Source organism: Miscanthus floridulus, chromosome 16 (assembly GCF_019320115.1).
Source record: "Miscanthus floridulus cultivar M001 chromosome 16, ASM1932011v1, whole genome shotgun sequence".
Taxonomy (NCBI): domain Eukaryota; kingdom Viridiplantae; phylum Streptophyta; class Magnoliopsida; order Poales; family Poaceae; genus Miscanthus; species Miscanthus floridulus.
This window is the reverse complement of record NC_089595.1, coordinates 119391695-119412793: the sequence shown is the minus strand read 5'-3', so window position 1 is coordinate 119412793 and position 21099 is coordinate 119391695. Positions and strand designations below refer to the sequence as shown.

The window sequence follows — 21099 nt, the reverse complement described above, 5'->3', positions numbered from 1 at the left end:
AATTCCCAACACCATTTGGTAGAGTAGAAATTGATTTTTATACCTTTGTATTTCAATAACTTTTCTAACTTTTGAGCACACTCTACGTAGTCATCCTTGCTCTCTATCTTTGAATATCGAGAAATCCGTAATAGAGGATATCTATATTTAGAGATCCAATTTAAAATGTTGTTTGACGGTTTTTTTTTACCAAACTATCTATTTCTATAAATTAGGAAGGAAGGACATAGAGAGTTCCTTGGAATTGCTTTGGTATAATTACTTTTTTTAAGTAGAATTGCTTTTTTTTAAGACGAAGTGAGCTGTTTTTACAGAGGTAGAAGTATAATTCCTTAGAATATTTTGATAGAGGGAGATTGCTTTGGTTTCGGCGGTCGCCCTCGCCCCGAACACAGAAGGTGTACTCTCCACCGGATGGCCGCCCACGGCAAGCCCAAGCCCGCCGGACCGCCCCCACCTCCGCCGCCGCCCGAGGCGAGGAAGGGCTTCATGCGCCGCATGCTCCCTTTCCTCCTAGCTGCCAACCTCTTTGTCGGAGGTCAGCTTGCCTCCACTCCCCCTCCCCCTCCCTCCCTCGCTCATCAGTTCGCTTCGCTTTGGGGTCACTAGATTTGGGTTGCATCCCGCGATTTCTCGCTGTTTGGTACCCATAAGATGCCGTGTTAGGAGCAATCCCACCCGTTTGGTGTTTGCCCGTGCCAGTCTGACTAGGTTTGAGTGCCGCTGCGTAATTGTCCTCGGAGTCTGCTCTATCTAAGATCCGCTTGTGAGATCTTATTTTGGATCCAATTCTAGTGAGAAAAGCAGCAACGTGCTTAGGCGTTATGGATTACGAGCTGCTCTCCTGGTTTCTTTTTTTTTATTGACTGGTGCTCTACTTGCTGGCTGTAGTGGCTGATTCTACATTTTGAGTTTTGACCCAGCAAGTTCCTGCTAGCGACTTCGATTTTCGCATGTGGTTGCTACTCCACCCACTTAATTATGTACCAGAATCACTTTTCTAGTTACTTGGCTTCATAATCAATCAGCAGTTAGCGTTGGTTACCCCCTACAGTGTAGGCTGAGCTTTCTTTCTGCTTACAATATGGTACAGTAGAAAGCAATGAAGAACCTGTAAAAATGAGATGCAACCATAATTGAAGGGGATGTGTTTAGCATAGCAACGTATATAGTGGGCCGATCATACTCCATTTTTTTCCACAAACAGAAACCTGATCGTAGTGGTGTTATCTGGTGTTCCAAATGTGGCTCAAATGCTTTCAATTGATCTGACAAAAACATGACTCAGGTCTTGGGTTACACTCGCCAATTATGAACGCGCAGATGTTTTGTTCATGATTACGCCAGCATGTTTCTTTCATCAAAGGGATAAATATGCACTAGACTTAAGTGCTGGGATGCTGTTGTTTCCAGTTCTGAAGGTTGTGCTTGGCTGCTTGCTCAAATCAAATCTTTAGATGGGTTGGTTTACTGAATTCTTTCTATAACATGTAGCTTATGTACTCGTGCGGAGCTACAAAAAGGACTCAGGAAAGAAGGACTCAACCACTGATCCTGCTACTGCATCTGCTGCAACTGCTGGGAAGCCTGCCGAACCAGTCTCTGTGCCCAGAAAGGAGCTCCCACCAATCCCTGAAGATGACCAGCGCAAGCTCTACAAATGGATGCTGGAAGAGAAGCGGAAGATCAAGCCACGCAATGCTGCCGAGAAGAAGAAACTTGATGAGGAGAAGGCCCTTCTCAAGGAGTTCATCCGAGCAGGATCCCTCCCAAGCTTATGAGCTCACCGGTTGTCTTTTGGATCTTTTCAGCCTGTTCGTTTGGCTGTGGCTTGTCGTAAACGATCGTAAATTTCCAGCCGAAATAGTATTTTTCTCTCACACAAACTAGTCAGCAGTACTTATTCACGAACCAGCAACGATACGAACCAGCCAACCGAACAGACACAGTACTGTGCTATCTTGTAAACTTCTGTCTCCATGATTTAGCCTCCTCGATCCAAAGGTTGTGTGGATGCAAACTAGTATTGTGTGCATTGGTTCTAGAGATTCTTCAAGACTAAAAAAGGAAAAAAAAACCAACAAAGCCTTTAAGTCTCAAATAAATTGGGGTAGGCTAGAGTTAAAACTCAGCTGAAGCAATCAAGGTTCAGGCACGTGAATAGCTGTTTTTCAAGCACTCCTATCTAAGGCTAAGTCTTTTGGTATATTTTATCATTTCAAGTCTCTTTTTATTGTTTCTACCCAAGTCAACTTCGGTCTTCTTCTACCTAGGATTCCACTACGTACCGGTGCCTCTGGAGGTCTCCGTTAGACATGTCCAAACCATCTCAACCAGTGTTGGACAAGCTTTTTCTTCAATTGGTGCTACCCCTAAGCTATCACGTATATCATCGTTTCCCTTCTCGTATGACCGTAAATTCAACGCAACATACGTATTTTCGCGACACTTATCTATTGAACATGTTGTCTTTTCATAGGCCAACATTCTGCAACATACAACGTAGCAGGTCTAATCGCCGTCCTAATCGCCGTCCTATAAAACTTGTCTTTTAGCTTTTGTGTGAAAAGAAAAAAAACTTCTGTGTGAAATTATTTTGTTCCATCCGCGATTTGTTCTGTTGACATTTATGTTCTGTGGTTCTCAGGTGATGAGTAAGCCCATCGAATGCCATGTAACATATTGCTGAGACTGCAACTGGGCCCCAATCCTATTCAGAATATTCTTAACCACTTAATGCAAACCATGTGGTGTTCTCTTCACAATTTTTGGGTGTATGTCTTTTGATAGCAACAGAAGGAGCCAAACTTTAACTCTTCCTGTGGTCCCAATAGACCCAGTGGCTATGGATAGCCAGCCACAGGTCCAGCTTGCCCAAACAACATCCACTAGCTGGTGTATCTCCTTCTCTATGCTCTAGAAGATTAGTATTGTAGGGCTTCTGTGCAGCACCAAGCAGGAATTCAGAAAAGAATGCCTGGAAGCGTCCACATATCAGGCAATTTCTTGTCCTATCATTCATAACTATGTTTTACTTGAAAATCTAAAAAAAATTCTCGTATTGTTCTGTTGGAAGCAAGAACTGATTGTGCTCCTTTTCTTTTTCCATTTTCCTTTTTACTATGTAGCCACTCAACCACCAGTCATCACCCCTCTGTTCTTGCAAGGTTTGAATCTCCGAATTCTACTTTCTTTCCTCGTTTTGCTTTCCATTTGCTAATTTTCTGTATTATATGTAAAATACATTTTCGATGCAGTCGCTGTGGGCAAAAGAGAATACAGTGGGAACATAGAACAAGATGATTTATCTTTGTAAGCTCATTTTCATATATTCCATTAATTGATATTTGACTAGTGCATCATTCATTTATTTTCATCACAACCAAATATATGTGTGGTGTGCAGCCCTGTTACATCACTTCGGGAGAGTATGGTAATAATGCTGTACAATGCAGGCAAGGAATTGATATCGAAATCAGGTTTTTTTAGCTGGTTATTCACCGTTCTTTTTGTACTTACCAACATCTATTGATTTATATGTTTTCAAAATCACCACAGAGCTGAAGACAAAAGCAATTGTGGAGTCAGGAACTATGGTGCAGTATTTACTCTTGATAGTGGAGGGTGTTGGAACCGGTGGTGACCACCGAGTTCACGATCTTGGAGCTGGCTTACAGCCGGCCCGGCTCGTTACCACGAGCCTGCGCTCCCACAGGTCTCAGGTCCACCGGAGCTACAACATATAAGGTCTTGGGCTTACTCAACCCAAAAGACTAGCCTGATAGGTGAGGGTTCTCCCGCCTTATATGTTGTGCTCCCCCACCATCGCTACACGATGTGGGACTAAACCCCAACAATCTCCCCCTTAGTCCCACATCGGGGTGCCCCCGCCATATGTGATGCTCGAGATTTTTATCGGATTTAGCTTTTTCTGACCATGGGCTCTGATACCAATTGTTGGAACCGGTGGTGACCACCGAGTTCACGATCTTGGAGCTGGCTTACAGCCGGCCCGGCTCGTTACCACGAGCCTGCGCTCCCACAGGTCCCAGGTCCACCGGAGCTACAACATATAAGGTCTTGGGCTTACTCAACCCAAAAGACTAGCCTGATAGGTGAGGGTTCTCCCGCCTTATATGTTGTGCTCCCCCACCATCGCTACACGATGTGGGACTAAACCCCAACAGAGGGAAAATAATTCTTCAGGTTCAGTTCTTACTCAATGATGATGACCGCAAGCGAATCCAAGAAATGGTAAGATGGCTCCTTCTGGGATGCCTTGTTAAAATTCCAGGGGCAAATTTCTTGATAATTTCAATAATATAAAGTAATGTATATAACTTGTCTTGTACTATTTATTTAGAGAAATTCTGCAATGAAAAGGAAACAGCAAGAGCTGCTTGGGGATGGCAATGAACTCAATTTTCCAGGTAAACTAGTAATCACTACCAAAATGGTGGACTTCTCCTAGTGTTTTTAAGTAGTAATAAAACCCTACCACTACTCATAGCACATGTGAATCTCACTAGGAGGCATTTAGTAGGGAAAATTTATACTAAATTTTGAATGCTAAAACACTAAGAGAAGCCCACCTCACTAGGAAAAGTCTAAAATTATGGTTGTGAATGTTTGCTTATTCAAATTGTGTCTTATGTTAGACGCAAGCAACAGAAAGTGAACCTAGCTCAACTGGTTGGGTGCAGGTTCAAGTCCTCTTCTACTCGAACTTGGGTATCTTATTTCTTTGTTAATAATGAAAAATCGCCCAGTTCCTCCTAGGTTGGTCACATTTTCATTTTTGTTAGTTGCAAGCAACCAGTTGGAGATCTGTTGCACAAACGATATGCTTTCATGTTATAGACTAATCAGACTAGATGTGGTGTCATGGTGTTCATTTGTCTCCAAATAGGCTAATAACATAAGGTCCATCTGTTAGTATTTCTTTGAATTCCCTTGATGTTGTACACAGGCTTCAAGTAGAACAGTGGCCCACACATGTGGTGTCAGTGTGGATTTCATTAGAAACTTAGTGGTTTAGCCATTTAACTGTTTGCATATGATCCATCAATATGTTAGTGCATGCCTCACTCTTCAAATAAATGGAATGTTAAATGTAGTAACTAATCGAGTGCATAGTTGATATGGAGAATATTGGTAATTCTGTTTTCTAGTTCGTATCGACAACTTCCAAACTTGTTAGACAGCCCATTGTCTAAACGGCTCATAGAGAAGATTTCCAACATTCAAAGCAAAGGAGCTGAACGATCTAAGCGTCGGAAGAGTTTGTCACTGGATGATTTGCAAGAGAGGGCTGTGTTATCTGGAATAAATGTGGATCCACGGTTTAAGAAGGCCTCAAGAGACTCGTTGCTGCAAAGGGGTGTTAGAGACACCTTAGGCCCCGTTCGGTTCCCGGAGATTGACCGCCAGGAAACATTCCTGGCCGGATTCATTACTAAAGTTTATATAAGCATTGCACAGCCGGAATGCTTCCAGGACCGGATTTGCTCTAAACGAACGGAGCCTTAAGCTTGGAAGATCCCAGTGGCTCCAAGAAAGGGAACACTATACCAGAGAGCAATCAAGTAGTTCGGTGAGGAAGATGATAAGTACCTTTGAAGGCACCACCCCACAGGTTTGTTTTTCCTCCAAACATTTTAAAACAAATCACCTTCATTTATCAGGAACATGCCATCTGTTGTCTCTAGTAGTGTTAGCCAAATATGATTGGTTGATGTGAAATACGTATATGGTAACTCTGTCCTCCCTGGACCTGCAGGGTATCATTTCAGAAACTGATGTATCACCCACACCCACCGACTCAGGCAGCACACAGGCAGGCAAAACAGTCATCCCTTTTGATGATCATAAAGCTTCAAATTACAGGTCAGGGAAAACCGTTTCGTCTCAGCATATAAAAACGAGTGCACCTGTACAAACTGGGATGCCAAAAACTACCGAAAGCAAAAGAAGCCGTAGTTCTGAAACTGGTGTATCACCCACACCCACCGACTCAGGCAGCGCGCAGGCAGGCAAAACAGTCATCCCTTTTAATGATGGTCATAAAGCTTCAAATTAGAAAAACCGTTTCGTCTCAGCGTATAAAAACGAGGGCACCTGTACAAACTGGGATGCCAAAAACAACTGAAAGCAGAAGAAGCCGTAGATCTGGTAGTCGAGACGGAGCAAGCAAGCAAAATCTGAGAGAAAACGAGCTGATCAGAACTAAGAGGAGACCCCAAGCAAAGCATCAGCGCTCCATTGGTCCCTCCTATTCGGCGGAGCAGATGCACTCAAGAGACTACGTTGAGCGTCCCTTGAACTATCTGGTTGCAACATCAAGCACCTGGATACACCCACACATTTGTGTCACAAGCGCGAGCAAACAACTAAAAGACCTCCTTGAGCTTGAGCTTCTGAACTCGCTTGCTCATATCCAACACACTGGCAAAAACCAGCATGTACAGGAAGATATCCAAGAGGTATGGAAGTAACTGTCATGTTAGTGTTATTACTTATTACTGAGAAGTTTGCTCCTAACTTTTGTGACCTGGTGTCTAATTTGTGAAGCAGAACAAAAGCGACGAATCCATTGCCGCTGCTCAAACTCAAAGCGGTGGTTTCCCGATGATAAACGGGTGGCTGATAAATCAGGCGAGTCCTGGGAAGTTTGTTTCTGATAGAGTTTGCTGTTAGTTTTAGCCAGGAAAAGATGATGAACTTGTACTCATTATGAATGTTATCTGATGTGCGCAGGGAGTGCGTGCTGCAATTGTGGTGATAGCTTGCGGGGCTATGTTCTTCAACAACAGATGAAAATCTTTGTGTCAAGCAGTGCCGCTGCCATTAATTTATCTTTTTTTTACTGCAAATTTCGATTGCCCTGTTCGTTTGGCTGATAAGCCATGACTGAAAGTACTGTTGGCTGATTTGTTGTGAGAGAAAAATACTGTTCGTTGGATGAAAAAGTATGACTTATAAGCCAAGCGAATAGGGCGTATACCTAGGAGGACGATGGCCAGATTTTGCATACAGAGCTCACATTACTACTCACATTAGTACATTAGCTATATAATTGTAAAGTTTTGAGTGCAACACATGATTCAAATTTTGGAAATGGTACCGCTAATTTGGTAAAAAAAAACATACTTATGTGTGGCGATTTTTAAAATGTCAAATTATGTTTGTCATGACTTTTGAGTTAGGTTGCACAAAGCGTTGAGGTTTTTAGTTATTCGACGTGCACGAAGTTAAGAGAAAATGATTTGTGGTTTTCACCTCAACGCTAACTCCTATTATTATTCTCGGTTTATTATTAACAATGAAATGATTTCCAGTTCAGTAACGAAAACTATATTATTGGACGCATGCTTGGCTAACACATTGGCAAAGAAATGAAGCGCACTGTTTTACTGTTGTCGGTGTTTTGTACGAGCACCGGCAAGTAAATTTATAGTAATGCGCGTTAGGCTCGGATGGTGCGCTAAAGGACACAAGATTTATACTGGTTCGGGCCGAATGTCCCTACGTCCAGTTTGTTGCTGCTCGTGTTATTAGCACCGTGAACGGTCTGTAGTAAGGGGTACAAACGATTGAGAGAGGGACTGGTCCCAAGTCTCTGATGGAAGGGTTGAAAGGAGGTCAAGAGCTTCGTAGCAACTTGACTATGTGTATGTGTGTCTTCCTGTTCGGTTCAAAGTCCGTCCCCTTTGATGGAGGAAGCGCATCCCCTTTTATAGAGGAAGGGGCTGGCTTTTACAAGGGTGAGGGTTTAGGATGTATACTCTATTTAGTCTTGTGGCTCACGTCTGCCTGGCCTGGTCCTTCATTCTGATGAGTACGAAGGAAGATAAGCGCCTACAATACTGTCGATGTCTCTGTAGAATGTCAGATTGATTATAGAATGCTGCCCTGCGCAGGGTATGGGCTGTAGTACAGTGATTTTGACTTATTGGCCTCTCCTAGCCTTGCTCCGCACGTCTTCTGGTTCCTGTGAGTCTTCGTCGGAGGGACGAGGGGTCGGGGTCCGGAGCGACGTCGTGGTCAAGGCCTTCTGACTTGGCGGACCTGAGGGGTCGGGAAGTGGGTGCCGCTCCCTCGGGTCCATAGCGTGGTGACGAAATGTCCGTCGTGCGTGGAGATAGTAAATCCTTTTCTGGAGCGTAGCGGTTGTCGTATATCTTCGTCGGGTTCCGTGTCCTAGGGCTAAAGGCGGCGCCTACAACTCTACAGGGCGAGGAGCACGCACCTGTACAACCTTTCGGGCTCTGCGGCGCCCGGAAAGGTCTAAAGCACCTGTCCCGTCATCCCCTGGCAGTACTTTTCCTGCCAGGGCGCAGGGTATGGTCCTTGGAGCCACGGTTGACCCAAACGTCTTGTCCTGCCCTGTACCTATCATCTTGAGGGAACGGGGAGAAGTTGTCAGGTAAGATGAATCTGGTCTTCAGATATGGAGCAGGGTGAGGCTCGTTCCTTGCTGTCGGGCAAAACGGAGACCAATCCCTATCTCTAGGGCGAGACCGTCCCTGCCCCTCCAGGGTCGGGCGAGGCAAAATCTATCCCTCAGCCCTCAGGCGAGACCGAGCCCGCCCTAAAGGCGTCGGGCGAGATGGAGACTAGCCCTGAGCCCTTGGGTGAGGCAGAGCCACCTCAAAGGCGTCGGGTGAGACGGGGTCTAGCCCTGAGCCCTCGGGCGAGGCAGAGCCACCTCAAAGGCGTCGGGCGAGACGGAGTCTAGCCCTGAGCCCTCGGGCGAGGCCGAGCCACCTCAAAGGCATCGGGCGAGACGGAGACTAACCCTGAGCCCTCGGGCGAGGTAGAGCTATCTCAAAAAGGCATCGGGCGAGGCGGAGCCAAACCCCTGTCATTCGAACAAGGGACGAAACGGCGCTCTTGTGCGTCCAGAAGTTTTTAACATTCGGTGGTTTTTGGTTCCACCTTCTAGGGTACCCTGGTGTTAGGTCCCCGACAGTAGCCCCCGAGTCTCTAGGTGATTCGAGCAGAACCACCTAGAGGGTGTTTTTTGATTTCGTCGAAGTTACTTTGCCGAAGGGTGCGCGCGAGCGCACCCGATGGGTGTAGCCACCGAGCCCCCGGATGATTCGAGTAGAGTCGCCCAGGGGGTTGTATCGGTCCCTTCGTGGGTAAGGCTGAAGGACTTAGTTTTTCGTCAACTGGATGTTTTTACGAGAGGGTTGTGGCATTCGTTCACGAGGAACTCATTCAGGGCTGACCTAATTGGTGCTTCTGCCCTTGATTTCGGATCGTTCGTGGATCCTTCCTTAGTTGGGCCGGCCGCCGAGCTTCTGGGCCCTAGGTGGGCCAAAGAGAAAAAAGGGCCTTCGTGGCTCGCGTTTCTCAGGTGGGTAAAGAGTCCGGATTCGCCTGGGGAAGGTGAACCGTCCACCGTGATTTTTGGGATGAGAGGATAGGGACTACGGGCGCGTGTCCCACGACGTGACGCGGTGGCGTTCATGGCAGGCCCGGTGATCGAGGCGGACGGTTGCCCTTCTCGCGTCCGTCGCCCCCTATAAAACCATGGGGTTCGCCCCCAAGGTTCTGTATTTTGCTCCCCTGCCTTTGCGTTCTGAAACATCCGCCGCCAATCGCCCTAGCCTCCTACGCCCGTATCATCACCATCGACCAGCTTGCGCTCGTGTTGCAGCCGCCGTCAAGCTTGCGCCTACCCTCTTCCCTCATTGCTTTAATGGAGTTGTGGGGCAGATCTAGCACCACCTCATGGCGTTTGGAGGGCCTCGTCCGCCGTGGCCTTCTCCGCCCACTGTCCGTCGTCCAGGAGTGGCTGCTACCTAGCGACGAGGGTGAGCCGGTGCCGCCCAAAGGGTATGTTGTCTCTTTCGCCATCTTTCATGAGCGGGGATTCGTGGTACCCGCGCATAGATTCCTTCGGGGGCTACTGGATTATTACGAGGTGGAGCTGTAGCATCTAACTCCCAATGGGATTCAACACATGGCAGCGTTTGTTGCCCTGTGCGAGGGTTTCCTAGGGATCGATCCCCATTTTGATCTGTGGCGATATTTCTTTAACATTAGTTTGTCGAAGAGGAAGATTGGGGGGAAAGATGTGAACGCGCCGATGGGATGTGCCAGCATTCATCTGCGCCATACCTGGTCGAGGGGTTACCCATACATGCGTCTGGCAACATCCAACAAGGGATGGCACTCGCAGTGGTTTTATGTTAGGGATGATGTGAGTGCCACCCTTCCGAGGTACACTGGACGCCTTATTGTAGATGCTCTGGAGTCGTGGAGCTAGGGCATCCAGTCCAAAGACAAGAAACACCTCTCCGACCTTCTCTCCGCCCTCCAAGCCCTGAAGGATCGGGGTGTAAAGGGGATGGGGATTATCGGCGCCTATCATGCGAGGAGGGTGGCGCCACTGATGGCGCGCATGCTTCCCCTACATCGGATGATGCCCGGGATGTCGTTCGAAGGGACGGTGCTCGTTGACGAGGCGCTCCCTTACTCGGAAGTGGCGCAGCGCATTAAGGAGGCGACAGAGCCGACGAAGGATTCCACCGGCAGGGTCCTCGACATCGTGTATCCGGTGCCCGGACATCCCCCAATGCGGCTAGAGTCTGGGTTCTTCGAATTCGTAAGCCTTCTTCTCTCGTGCTTTTTTCTTTTTTCTGAATCTCTATTTTTTGATACTCGCCTTTGTGGCGTTGGAACCAGTCGAGGGGGCTAGTCTTCAAGGACAGTCCGGTTCCGCTGCCCAAGGACAAGGCCGTGGTGGTGGTGAATCGACTCACGGCTGAGCAGAACAAGAAAGCAAGAGAGCAGATGAAGAAGGTGAAGCGACTGAAGCAGGAGGCACGAGATCGGGGAGAGGATGTGAGCAGTGAGGATGAAGACGACGACGATGATGATGACGACGAGGTAGCCATCGGCGTGGATTGGGACGTCCTGGAGGACGAGGACACGCTGACAAGTGGCCACCCATCTGTGTAGGGACCCTTCCCTTTCCACACGGAGGGAAGTGAATCGATGAGGTCGGTGGAGGCTGGCGAGTCTGCCGCTTTGTACGGCGTGCCGGCCGAGGACCAGTGGGTGGAGGAAAGCAGGCCTACCGCTGTCGACCCCGAAGCGATGGGGGAGGGGAGTGGCTCTAGTGCCGCGCCCCATGAGACAATGGAGGGGAGCGGGTCTAGTGTCGCGCCCCATGAGACGATGGAGGGGAGCGGGTCTGGTGCCGCGCCCCATGAGACGATGGAGGGGAGCGGGTCTGGTGCCGTGCCCCACGAGGTAAGCCTCCCTGCCCTGGAGCAGGGGGTAGGCTCGAAATGGTCCCGTCCAGATGAGTCGGGGCAGGGATTTGGGGATCCATCCCCAAAACGCTTCCGCCGGCCGAGGACGTCAACGTGAGCTGCTGATTCCCCTGTTTTCATCCTTTTTCCATTTCTATTTTGATCTAATGATTAATACCTTTGTGCAGGTTCTTGCGGACGGGTCACCCCCTAGGGCTGGCACCCAAGAAGAGCCTCGCCATTCAAGCAGGACAGATGGCGTCACCTGGAGTCACCCCTATTTCGGACAGGAGTGGTGCCGATGTCGGGGCCGCGTTGGCCGACCCGACAGCGTCCGTGGTGGCTCCCATGCCCGCGGAGGTTACTAAGCGGGCGGCCTCCTCCATGGCGGACATGGAACAGCCGGCCGAGGGGCGCATACCACCGGTGGAGGTGGTCATGACCACGCCAAGCCAGGATCAGCCAGGCGCGGTCGTGGTGGCGCTCGAGGGCATAGTGCAATCCGCGCCACCAGGGGCCCAGGTGGATCCGCCCGTGGCGTACGAAGCGGCCCAGACGGAGGAGGGTCCTCGAGTGTGGCGGTGGTGCCACACAGGGTCAGGAGGGAGCCGCCCCCGGCCCCTTTGTCAGGAGGAAGTCGCTCCCCTGTGCGGGGGGGAGCCACCGCTTCAGTGGATGGCCGCCCAGGACCCGACGTCAGCTCTGTTCTCGCTCGATGATCGTTCTGAGAGCATGGAGTGGGAGGGTCTTGATATCGGAATTTCGACCATGCTGGAGGCCCTAGACCAGGCCAGAGGAGCCCTGCGTGAAATTGTCGTTCCTACTACCCAGGTATTCGCTTGATTTCCTTCTTTCTCCGCATGTTTTTGTGTTTTCGCATTTCTGATTCCAGTCTTCTTCCTCTTCAGGTTCTTGTTGCTCGTAGCCAGAATAAATCCCAATTCCTCTGTGAGCAGAAGGCGGAGTGGGATCGCCTCTCCGAGGAGGCCCGGCTGCGAGCAGACATGGCCGCACAGCTTGCTACTGCCCAGGAGTGGGAGGCCCAGGCGCGTCAAGACGCGGAGGAGGCCCACGGGATGTTCGAGGATTTGTTGGCGAGGTCCAAGCTGGATGGGGAGGAGATCGCCAGGCTCCAAAAGGAGCAAGATGAGCTGCTGTAGGGGAATGCTACGGCTAATGAGAAGGCCGGCGAAGTCCTGAAGGAGCTGGAGATGGAGCGGGACCTCCGGTGGAAGGCCGAGAGTAGGGCCATGGCCCTTCAGCAGAAGGTGGACGAGGACGTCGAGGTGGTCCGCTCTCTCCGGGCAGAGCTTAGTGACGCGGTGAGCCGAAGGTTGAGCGCCGAAAACGTCTCTGTCAAGCTAGAAAAAGAGGCTGCCTATGCATGAAGGGCCCTTCAGGTTGAGAGCGATGAGCATGATCTTCTGCAAGTTACGGTCGGGGTGGTCCTCAATGCCCTAAAGGTGACGGAGCCGGTGGAGACCAGCCCGCTCGCGGCTCGTGCCGCAGGTATCACGGCTCGGGTGGGCCAGCTTGAGAAGAGCGCCTTTCACGCCGGGATCACCCAGGCCTTCACCATCGTCCATGCTCATTACGAGAAGGAAATCAACCTGAACGTGATGAGCGAAGGCTTCCCATCCACCTACGAGGATGATGAGCTGGAGGAAATGGAGAAGATGGTTGCTCCCCTTGTGAAAAACCTGGCGGATAATCTGAAAGAGATGGTTCTCCCTTCGCGGGAGTAGTTAGTCGAACAATTTTGAGAACAACTTATATGTAATATGTGGACAAGTGTCGGTATTTTTTGAGTCTGGACACGGTTTCACGATTTTGCGTCGTAGTTTCGTTTTGTTTGATTTTTTGTGATCTTACCAATCTGTTTCCCCGAATCATGCCGCTGGTCATGATGCGAGGAGATTGTTTCGAAAGAAAGAAAGGAAGGTAGCCATACCTTAACCAGCCCCCGAGTAAGGTCCGACCCCCTGCATTTGCTGGGGTCGGGGGTTACTGGAGATCGGAACTGTGGTTTTGGTGACAGGGTCGACGAAGTCCTTGGATGACATTGCAATATTCCCCGCCCTGTCTTCCAACAGAAATCCCCAACCGGGGATTCTATGGGCTCGACAAGGTGGGACCTTCGAACCTGTGTCCCTGTATTGATTAGCTCGAGCCCCCAGGCCTTGTCAGGGTCTGATAGGGGTCGGCCGTAATTTGCGTGTTACCCCATCCTTGATTTTCGCAATCGAAGGGACTGAGTAAACGACACTTGCCTCGACGGCTCGAGTATCGCGCTCAACGAGCTCACTAACGGGTACATTCGTGTGGAATCCGGGTCCATCATTTGCTGATGGGGTCGGCAGAGCCCTCTGGTGGCACTCCACAACTTCTTAACCCGCCTCCTGGCAGATGCCCGAGCCGTTCGATAGGCTCAGGTGGCCCGATGGCCTCTCCTTGATGGAGATTCTGTGGGTTTGGCTTGGGGTTAGAATCGAACGAGAAAAGGTCGAGATGTCCTTGTCCGCTTCTGAGCGGAGTCGGGCAGGGCCGCTGGGGCTTGTCTCGGTTATTTCTCCCTAGCTCTGTTTGGCATGAGGCGGCCTCGAGCCCTTCACGGACCGACCTTCGAACCTCGGCCTGTGGTCGCCTATATCGAATGAGGCGACGGCCGTTTCGTGATGCAACATGAAGCGTTGGGATGTTTTGCATATGTATAATATAATCGAAATGAAGGCTCGGTAACGTTACCTTGGTGGTATGAGTGACAAAAAGCTCCTACCAGATGTGTCCGTGCGGGGTTCGGACCCTGATGTTTGCGATGAGGTTGGAGTAACCTGCATAAGAATCGCTATTCTTTGTTTTTTGTATCTCGGTGGTGATCCGAGCCGTTTAATTAACTTGGGCAACCTGACAGCTTCTCCTTTGGGAGAGACTCTATAGGCGGACCCCTCCGAACCCTTTTTGAGAAGGCAGACGTTGAAGCTGGAGACGCGAGGGGCGTTGAGCATGATTTTTTTGATGAATAGAAACACCATAGCTACCGAGGCGTAGGGTCTGCTAGTTCGTCCAGTTTTTACTCAAAGTTTTATGCCCGTATTTCGCATTCTTAGTTTCAAGTGTACGGAGGGGGTCAGGTGAGGAGGAAGTCTAGATTGGTAGACATCCTCCGCAGCCCCCGATTGATGTTCGTATTCCTACCGTTTGACGGGGTCGGAAGCCCAAGAATGAATTTTTAACACGTAAAGTAAGAAGGCAGAGATGCTTATCTTTCTTTGGGCGTTCGTTCGTCGTCTCTTCTAGGCCAGATGGCCGGCCCAGGAGATCCGAAAGGTCCTGTCGTCGGATCGTCCCGTGGTCCTGCATGGGGAGGCGAAGGGTTGTCTGCCTATGTGGGCGCCTTAATTGCCACGTCCGGAGCGGGTCAGTGGCGGACCATACCCAGGCAGTGTTCAGTTTGACCAAGGGGGACGCCTCGTCGACCGGGGCGCGTCCCATCAGTTCCGGCGTGCCCCCTCAGGTATCAATCAGTATTGATTCCGTATTTAAAGAGGGGAATAGAGAGGATTTTTTGTCCAACATTTCACCTTTCCTTAGCTACAGCGCCTCCTCTTTAAATAGGGAGGGGGAGGGGAGTTCTCATCCCACCTCCTCTTCTGCCTCCGAGCCGCTATCTCTCCTTCTTCTTCCTTTCTGCCGAATGCGTCCGTGTGTCGCGGTGGTTCCTGAGTGAGGAAGAGTAATGCCAGAGAGAGAGAAAACTTACAGATTCGCTCGTGAATCTAGAGCGTGATGTCGAGCCGAAGGTTATCCAATGTAGATGAGATGGTGTGTGCCGCCCTTGCTGAGGAGTCGCTACTGCCGAAGGAGAAGAGGCGCCGGTGGGCGTCGTACGTCATCGACTACGCCGTCGTCCGCTGTGCTCCTCCTTTGGCGGGAGGCGTTTCCTGCCCATACGCCGTTGTCAGGGTTATGGCTGGGGATGATGGCGTAGTCCCCAGATGCCCCAGCGGAGGCATTGCAGATGGTGGCGCCTTCGAGGATCCTGCGAAGCGGCGAGATATCTGGATGTCACTGATGGAGAGCGCGGCACGGCGACCGTAGTAGATGAGCTAGCCTGTGTACATGCCCCGAGCGTCGCCGATGGAGAGCATGCGTGGCGACCGTAGTAGACGAGCTGGCCCGTGTACACGCCCCGAGCGTCTCCGATGGAGAGCGTGGCGCGGCGACCGCAGTAGATGAGCTGGCCCGTGTACATGCCCCGGGCGTCGCCGATGGAGAGCGTGGCATGGCGACCGCGGTAGTACTCGTAGTAGAGCTAAGTAGAGACTATAATTGAATAACTTTGTGGGGAAGCCCCCAAGTAAACAGTCCTCTGAATTTACAAGTATATTGTTCCTTTTTTAATGAAATCGCTTTGTAAGTGATGAATTTGTGCAAAAAATGAACAAATTTACATCTTTTGCTTATGGCAAGCAATTTTTTATCTTTCTCCTTTTGGTAGAAATGATTCTAGTGCTTTCCGACCCTACTCACGGTCTAAGTCATAAGAACCTAGGAACGTGGGCGAACTAATTCTGATTGAGCTGGTGAGCAAAGAGGTTGCAGCCGCTGGGGCGTGGGTGTCCCGCAGTCCTACCAGTCGTATTCAGAATTGGTTCCCAAAATCTTAGCCCTTAGGACTCGTTTATGAGAGGAATGGAAAACTTAGAGAATGTTTATAACCATAACACAGGAGGTTTTTGCAAGCGTAATACTTGTATTACGTATGTCATATGTTATGATGACATGCCAGCCCCCGAGTGAGGTCTGACCCCTCATGATTTGCAGGGGTCAGAAGTCACTAAGGATCGGGGTTTTGTTATGACAAAATCTGATAAGGAAGAGTGTAAGCTTATTTTAAGGATAGAAACGACGTAGCTGCTCGATGTTCCAGGCGTTGTTGAAGACCTCGCCGTTGATGGTTTTCAACCGGTAGGCACCTGGGCGAAGTACTTCCGCGATGACATAGGGCCCTTCCCAGGGCGGGGAGAGTTTGTGGCGGTCCTTGTTGCTCTGCACAAGACGGAGGATGAGGTCTCCGACGTTGAAGGCTCGACCCCGCACCCGTCGGTTGTGGTACCGTCGCAACGCCTGCTGGTACTTAGCCGAACGGAGGAGGGCGACGTCGCAGGCTTCTTCTAGCTGGTCCATGGCGTCTTGGTGGGATGCCTCGGCTCCTTGTTCGTCGTATGCTCTAATTCTTGGCGCTCCATGGTCAAGGTCCGTTGGAAGAATGGCCTCGGAACCGTACACCATGAAGAAGGGTGTGTAGCCGATGGCCCAGCTAGGAGTTGTCCTTAGGCTCTAGAGCACGGCCGGGAGCTCAGCGAGCCAGCGCGCGCCGAACTTGTTCAACCAGTTAAAAATTCTAGGTTTGAGGCCCTGAAGGAGCATGCCGTTTGTGCGCTCGACTTGCCCGTTCGTTCGGGGGTGTGCAACGGCTGCCCAATCGATTTGGATGTGTTGTTCATCACAGAATCGTACAAATTTCCTACCGGTGAACTACGTGCCATTGTCTGTGATGATGGAGTTCGGTACTCTAAAGCGATGGGTGATGTCGAAGAAGAACAGCACCGCTTGCTCGGATTTGATCATGGATATTGGTCGAGCTTCAATCCATTTTGTAAACTTGTCTATGGTGACAAGTAGGTGGGTGAAGCCCCCGAGCGCCTTTTTGAGTGGCCCAACCAGGTCGAGCCCCCAGACCGCGAAGGGCCACGTGATGGGGATCATCTAGAGAGCCTGGGCCGGGAGGTGTGTTTGCCGAGCGTAGTACTGGCACCCCTCGTAGGTGCATACAATTTGCTCGACATCGGCTACTGTGGTGGGCCAGTAGAAACCTTGTCGGAATGCATTCCCAACCAAAGTTCTTGGTGTGGCATGATGACCGCAGACTCCACCATGGATGTCGCCCAGCAGGAGTTTCCCTGTTCGCCAGGGATACAGAGTTGTAGAATCCCGATGTGACTCCGTTTGTAGAGGTCGCCCTCTACAAGAACGAAGGACTTGGTGCGTCGTGTGAGCTGTCGGGCTTCTGTCTTGTCTGCCGGTAGTATGTCGTGGAGGAGGTAGTCAAGGTACAGCGTTCTCTAGTCATCGGGCGGGTCGGACTCCGCTGCTGGGTCCTCTTTGAGCTCCATGACCTCGGGGTCGGGCGGAGCGGTTGGAGGATCGGCCCCTGGGGTCGAACTAGATGGGCCATCGTCGGCTTGTTCTGACCCCATGTAGTGTACCAAGGGTTTGTGTTGGTCGTTGGCAAAGACGCCTGCCAGGAATGGCTCTCGGCTAGATGCTGCTTTCGCAAGCATGTCGGCTACTTCGTTGAGGCGCCTTGGGATGTGATTGAGTTCAAGGCCATCGAATTTGTCCTCCAGCCGTCGGACCTCTTGACAGTATGCCTCCATCTTGGCGTCGTGGCAGCTTGACTCCTTCATGACCTGGTTGACGACCAGCTGGGAGTCACCTCTAACGTCAAGGCATCGGATGCCCAGCTCGATGGCGATTCGTAGGCCGTTGACGAGCGCTTCATATTCTGCAGTATTATTTGATGAGGGGAAATGGAACCGAACCATGTACCTCATGTGGACCCCGAGGGGAGATATAAAGACTAGTCCTGCTCCGACGCCCTTCTTCATCAGCGATCCGTCGAAGTACATTGTCTAGTACTCTTGATCGATGGGTGCTGGTGGCATCTGGACCTCGGTCCACTCCGCGATGAAGTCAGCCAGTACCTGAGATTTGATCGCTGTTCGGGGGGCATAAGAAATGCCCTGATCCATCAGCTCGAGTGCCCACTTTGCGGTTCTTCCCATAGCGTCATGGCTACTGACAACCTCACCGAGGGGGAACGACGTTACTACTGTCACGGGGTGTGACTCAAAGTAGTGGCACAACTTTCTCTTGGTGATGAGGATGGTGTAGAGGAGTTTCTAGATTTGGGAGTAGCGAGCTTTGGAGTTGGATAACACCTCGCTGATGAAATATACAGGGCGCTGCACCTTGAAGGCGTGCCCCTCCTCCTCTCGTTCTACCACTAAGGCACAGCTGACCACTTGGGTGGTGGCCGATATATATAGTAGGAGGGATTCTCCGTTGCATGGAGGAACTAGGACCGGAGGTTTAGTAAAAAATCGTTTAACCATGTCAAGCGCTTCCTGAGCCTCGGTTGTCCACTCGAAGCGATCAGATTTCTTTAGGCGTCGATAAAGGGGGAGTCCTCGTTCGCCGAGGCATGAAATGAATCGGCTGAGAGCGGCAAGGCACCCTGTGATCCGTTGAACCCCCTTTATGTTTTGAATCGGGCCCATCCTTGTGATGGCTGATATTTTCTCCGGGTTGGCTTCGATGCCACGCTCGGAGACGATAAAACCGAGCAGCATGCCCCTTGGGACCCCGAAAACACATTTTTTAGGATTGAGTTTGATGCCATTTGCCCGGAGTTTCGCAAAGGTTTGCTCAAGGTCGGCGACATGGTGGTTAGCTCATTTGGATTTGACTACGACGTCGTCGACATAGGCCTCAACGGTTCGCCCGATGAGGTCTCTGAAGCAACTGAGCATACAATGCTGGTACGTTGCCCCAGCATTCTTTAGACCGAAAGGCATCGAAATGTAGCAAAATGATCCGAAGGGGGTGATAAAAGATGTCGCGAGCTGGTTGGACTCTTTCATCGCGATTTGGTGGTAACCGGAGTATGCGTCAAGGAAGCAGAGGGTTTCGCACCCTGAGGTGGAATCGACTATTTGGTCTATTCGTGGCAAAGGAAACGGATCCTTTGGACACGCTTTGTTGAGGCCGGTATAATCGATACACATTCTCTATTTTCCACTCTTTTTTTGCACAAGGACGGGATTCGCTAACCACTCTGGGTGGTATACTTCCTTAATGAATCCTGCGGCCAACAGTTTGGCTATCTCCTCGCCGATGGCCCTGCATTTCTCCTCGTCAAAGCGGCGTAGGCGTTGCTTTACCGGCTTGGAGCCCGGGAGGATCTGGAGAGTATGCTCAGTGACCTCCCTCGAGATGCCTGGCATATCCGAGGGTTTCCACGCAAAGATGTCTTTGTTGTCGCGGAGGAAGTCGACGAGCGCTCTTTCCTATTCGGAGGAGAGCGCAGTCCCGATACGGACTTTTTTGCCCTCGGAGCTGCTGGGGTCCAAGAGGACCTCCCTGGAGCCTTCTGCCGATTCGAATGACCCGGTTGATTTCTTCGCGTCGGGTGCCTCTTCAACGACCTCTTCCCTGAGGGTGGCGAGCTCTTCAGAGGCGATGACTGCGGATGCGTGTCCACAGCATTCGACTTCGCACTCGTAAGCGCGCTGGAAGGAGGTGCCGATGGTAATGACCCCACGGGGACCCAGCATCTTTAGCTTAAGGTACGTATAATTGGGGACGGCCATGAACTTCACGTAGCATGGTCGTCCCAGGATGGCGTGGAAAGTTCCCGGGAACCCCACTACGTCGAAGGTGAGGGTCTCGGTCCGGTAATTGGACCGATCCCCGAAAGTGACAGGCAGATCAATCTGCCCCAGTGGCATGGCCTGCCTACCAGGCACGACCCATGGAAAGGCGCTCGGATGGGGCGGAGGTTCATTCGATCGACGCCCATCTCGTCGAGCGTCTTGGCGTACATGATGTTGAGGCCGCTGCCTCCGTCCATCAGTACTTTCGTGAGCCGCTTAGGTCCGACGATCGGATCGACGACAAGCGGGTACCTTCCCGGATGTGGGACGGCATCCGGATGGTCGGTCCGGTCGAAGGTTATGGCGGATTCCGACCACCGGAGGAAGGCTGGCGTGGCCAGTCCGGCTGTATAGACCTTGCGGCATGCGAGCTTCTGGCGATGCTTGGAGTCGTAGACCGTTGATCCTCCGAAGATCATGAGGGCGCCGGTCGGTGTTGGGAAGGCGTCGTCCTTCTCCTCTGCATCGTCTGTGGCGGGAACAGGTTCCTTCCCCTGCTCCCCTTTGTTGAGGCCCCCGGCCAAGTATTTGCGCATGAGGCTGCAATCCTTGTATAGATGCTTGGCTGGGAAGGCGTGGTTTGGGCATGGCCCCTTGAGCATTTTCTCGAAGTGGTTCGGAGTGCCCTCCGCGGGCTTCCGACCACCTTTGCGGTCGGTAGCGGCCACGAGCGAGTTATCGTGCCGTTGCTTCTTATTTTTCTTTTTGGCGGGACGGTTGGAAGCGCCTTCACCGGCGTCCTCGTCCCGCCTCATCTTTCCGTCGGAGCGATCAAAGATGGCTCCGACCGCCTCCTCCCCAGAGGCGTGACTGGTGGCGATGTCCAGGAGTTCTTTGGTAGTCTGCGGGCCCCTGCATCCTAGCTTGTGGACTAGGGATTCGCAGGTTGTTTCGAACAGAAAGGCTCCTATCACGTCGGCGTTGGCGACGTTAGGGAGCTCATTGCACTACCAAGAGAAGCGCCGAATGTACCCGCGAAGGGTTTCATCGGCCTTCTGGCGGTAGTTCTTGAGGTCCCATGGGTTTTTAGGGTGTTTGTACGTGCCCTGGAAGTTGCCCACGAAGATCTCCGCCAGATCCGCCCAACTCTGAATAGCATTGGACGGTAGGTGCTCCAGCCATGCTCGCGCCGAATCGGCCCAGAACAGCGGGAGATTGCGAATAATGAAATTGTCATCACTCGCCCCACTGGCCTGACATGCAAGCCGATAGTCTTCGAGCCAAAGCCCAAGATTTGTTTTGCCAGAATATTTAGGGATGTTGGTAGGCGGTCGATACCTTAGGGGGAATGCGGCATTGAGGATGTGCCGACCGAAGGCCTAAGGACCTGGCAG

At 51.2% G+C, this 21099-nt stretch overlaps 1 protein-coding gene, 1 long non-coding RNA gene and 1 pseudogene across 2 annotated transcripts; 2 read left to right on the top strand and 1 right to left on the bottom strand.

Moving 5' to 3' along the window:
- The first annotated feature begins 346 nt into the window (after positions 1–346).
- Positions 347–1998, top strand: LOC136510034 (uncharacterized). Its single transcript, XM_066504613.1, has 2 exons — positions 347–538; positions 1495–1998. The coding sequence occupies exons 1-2, from the start codon at positions 415–417 to the stop codon at positions 1779–1781; spliced, it is 411 nt and encodes a 136-aa protein (XP_066360710.1). The 5' UTR covers positions 347–414; the 3' UTR covers positions 1782–1998.
- An 860-nt stretch (positions 1999–2858) lies between these two features.
- On the top strand, positions 2859–7397 carry LOC136510035 (uncharacterized; annotated as a pseudogene).
- LOC136510036 (uncharacterized) lies at positions 2966–5647 on the bottom strand. Its single transcript, XR_010772596.1, has 3 exons — positions 5525–5647; positions 4220–5393; positions 2966–3560 (listed from the first exon to the last, which is right to left on the bottom strand). It is a non-coding gene; the product is annotated as an uncharacterized lncRNA (long non-coding RNA).
- Positions 7398–21099: the final 13702 nt, after the last annotated feature.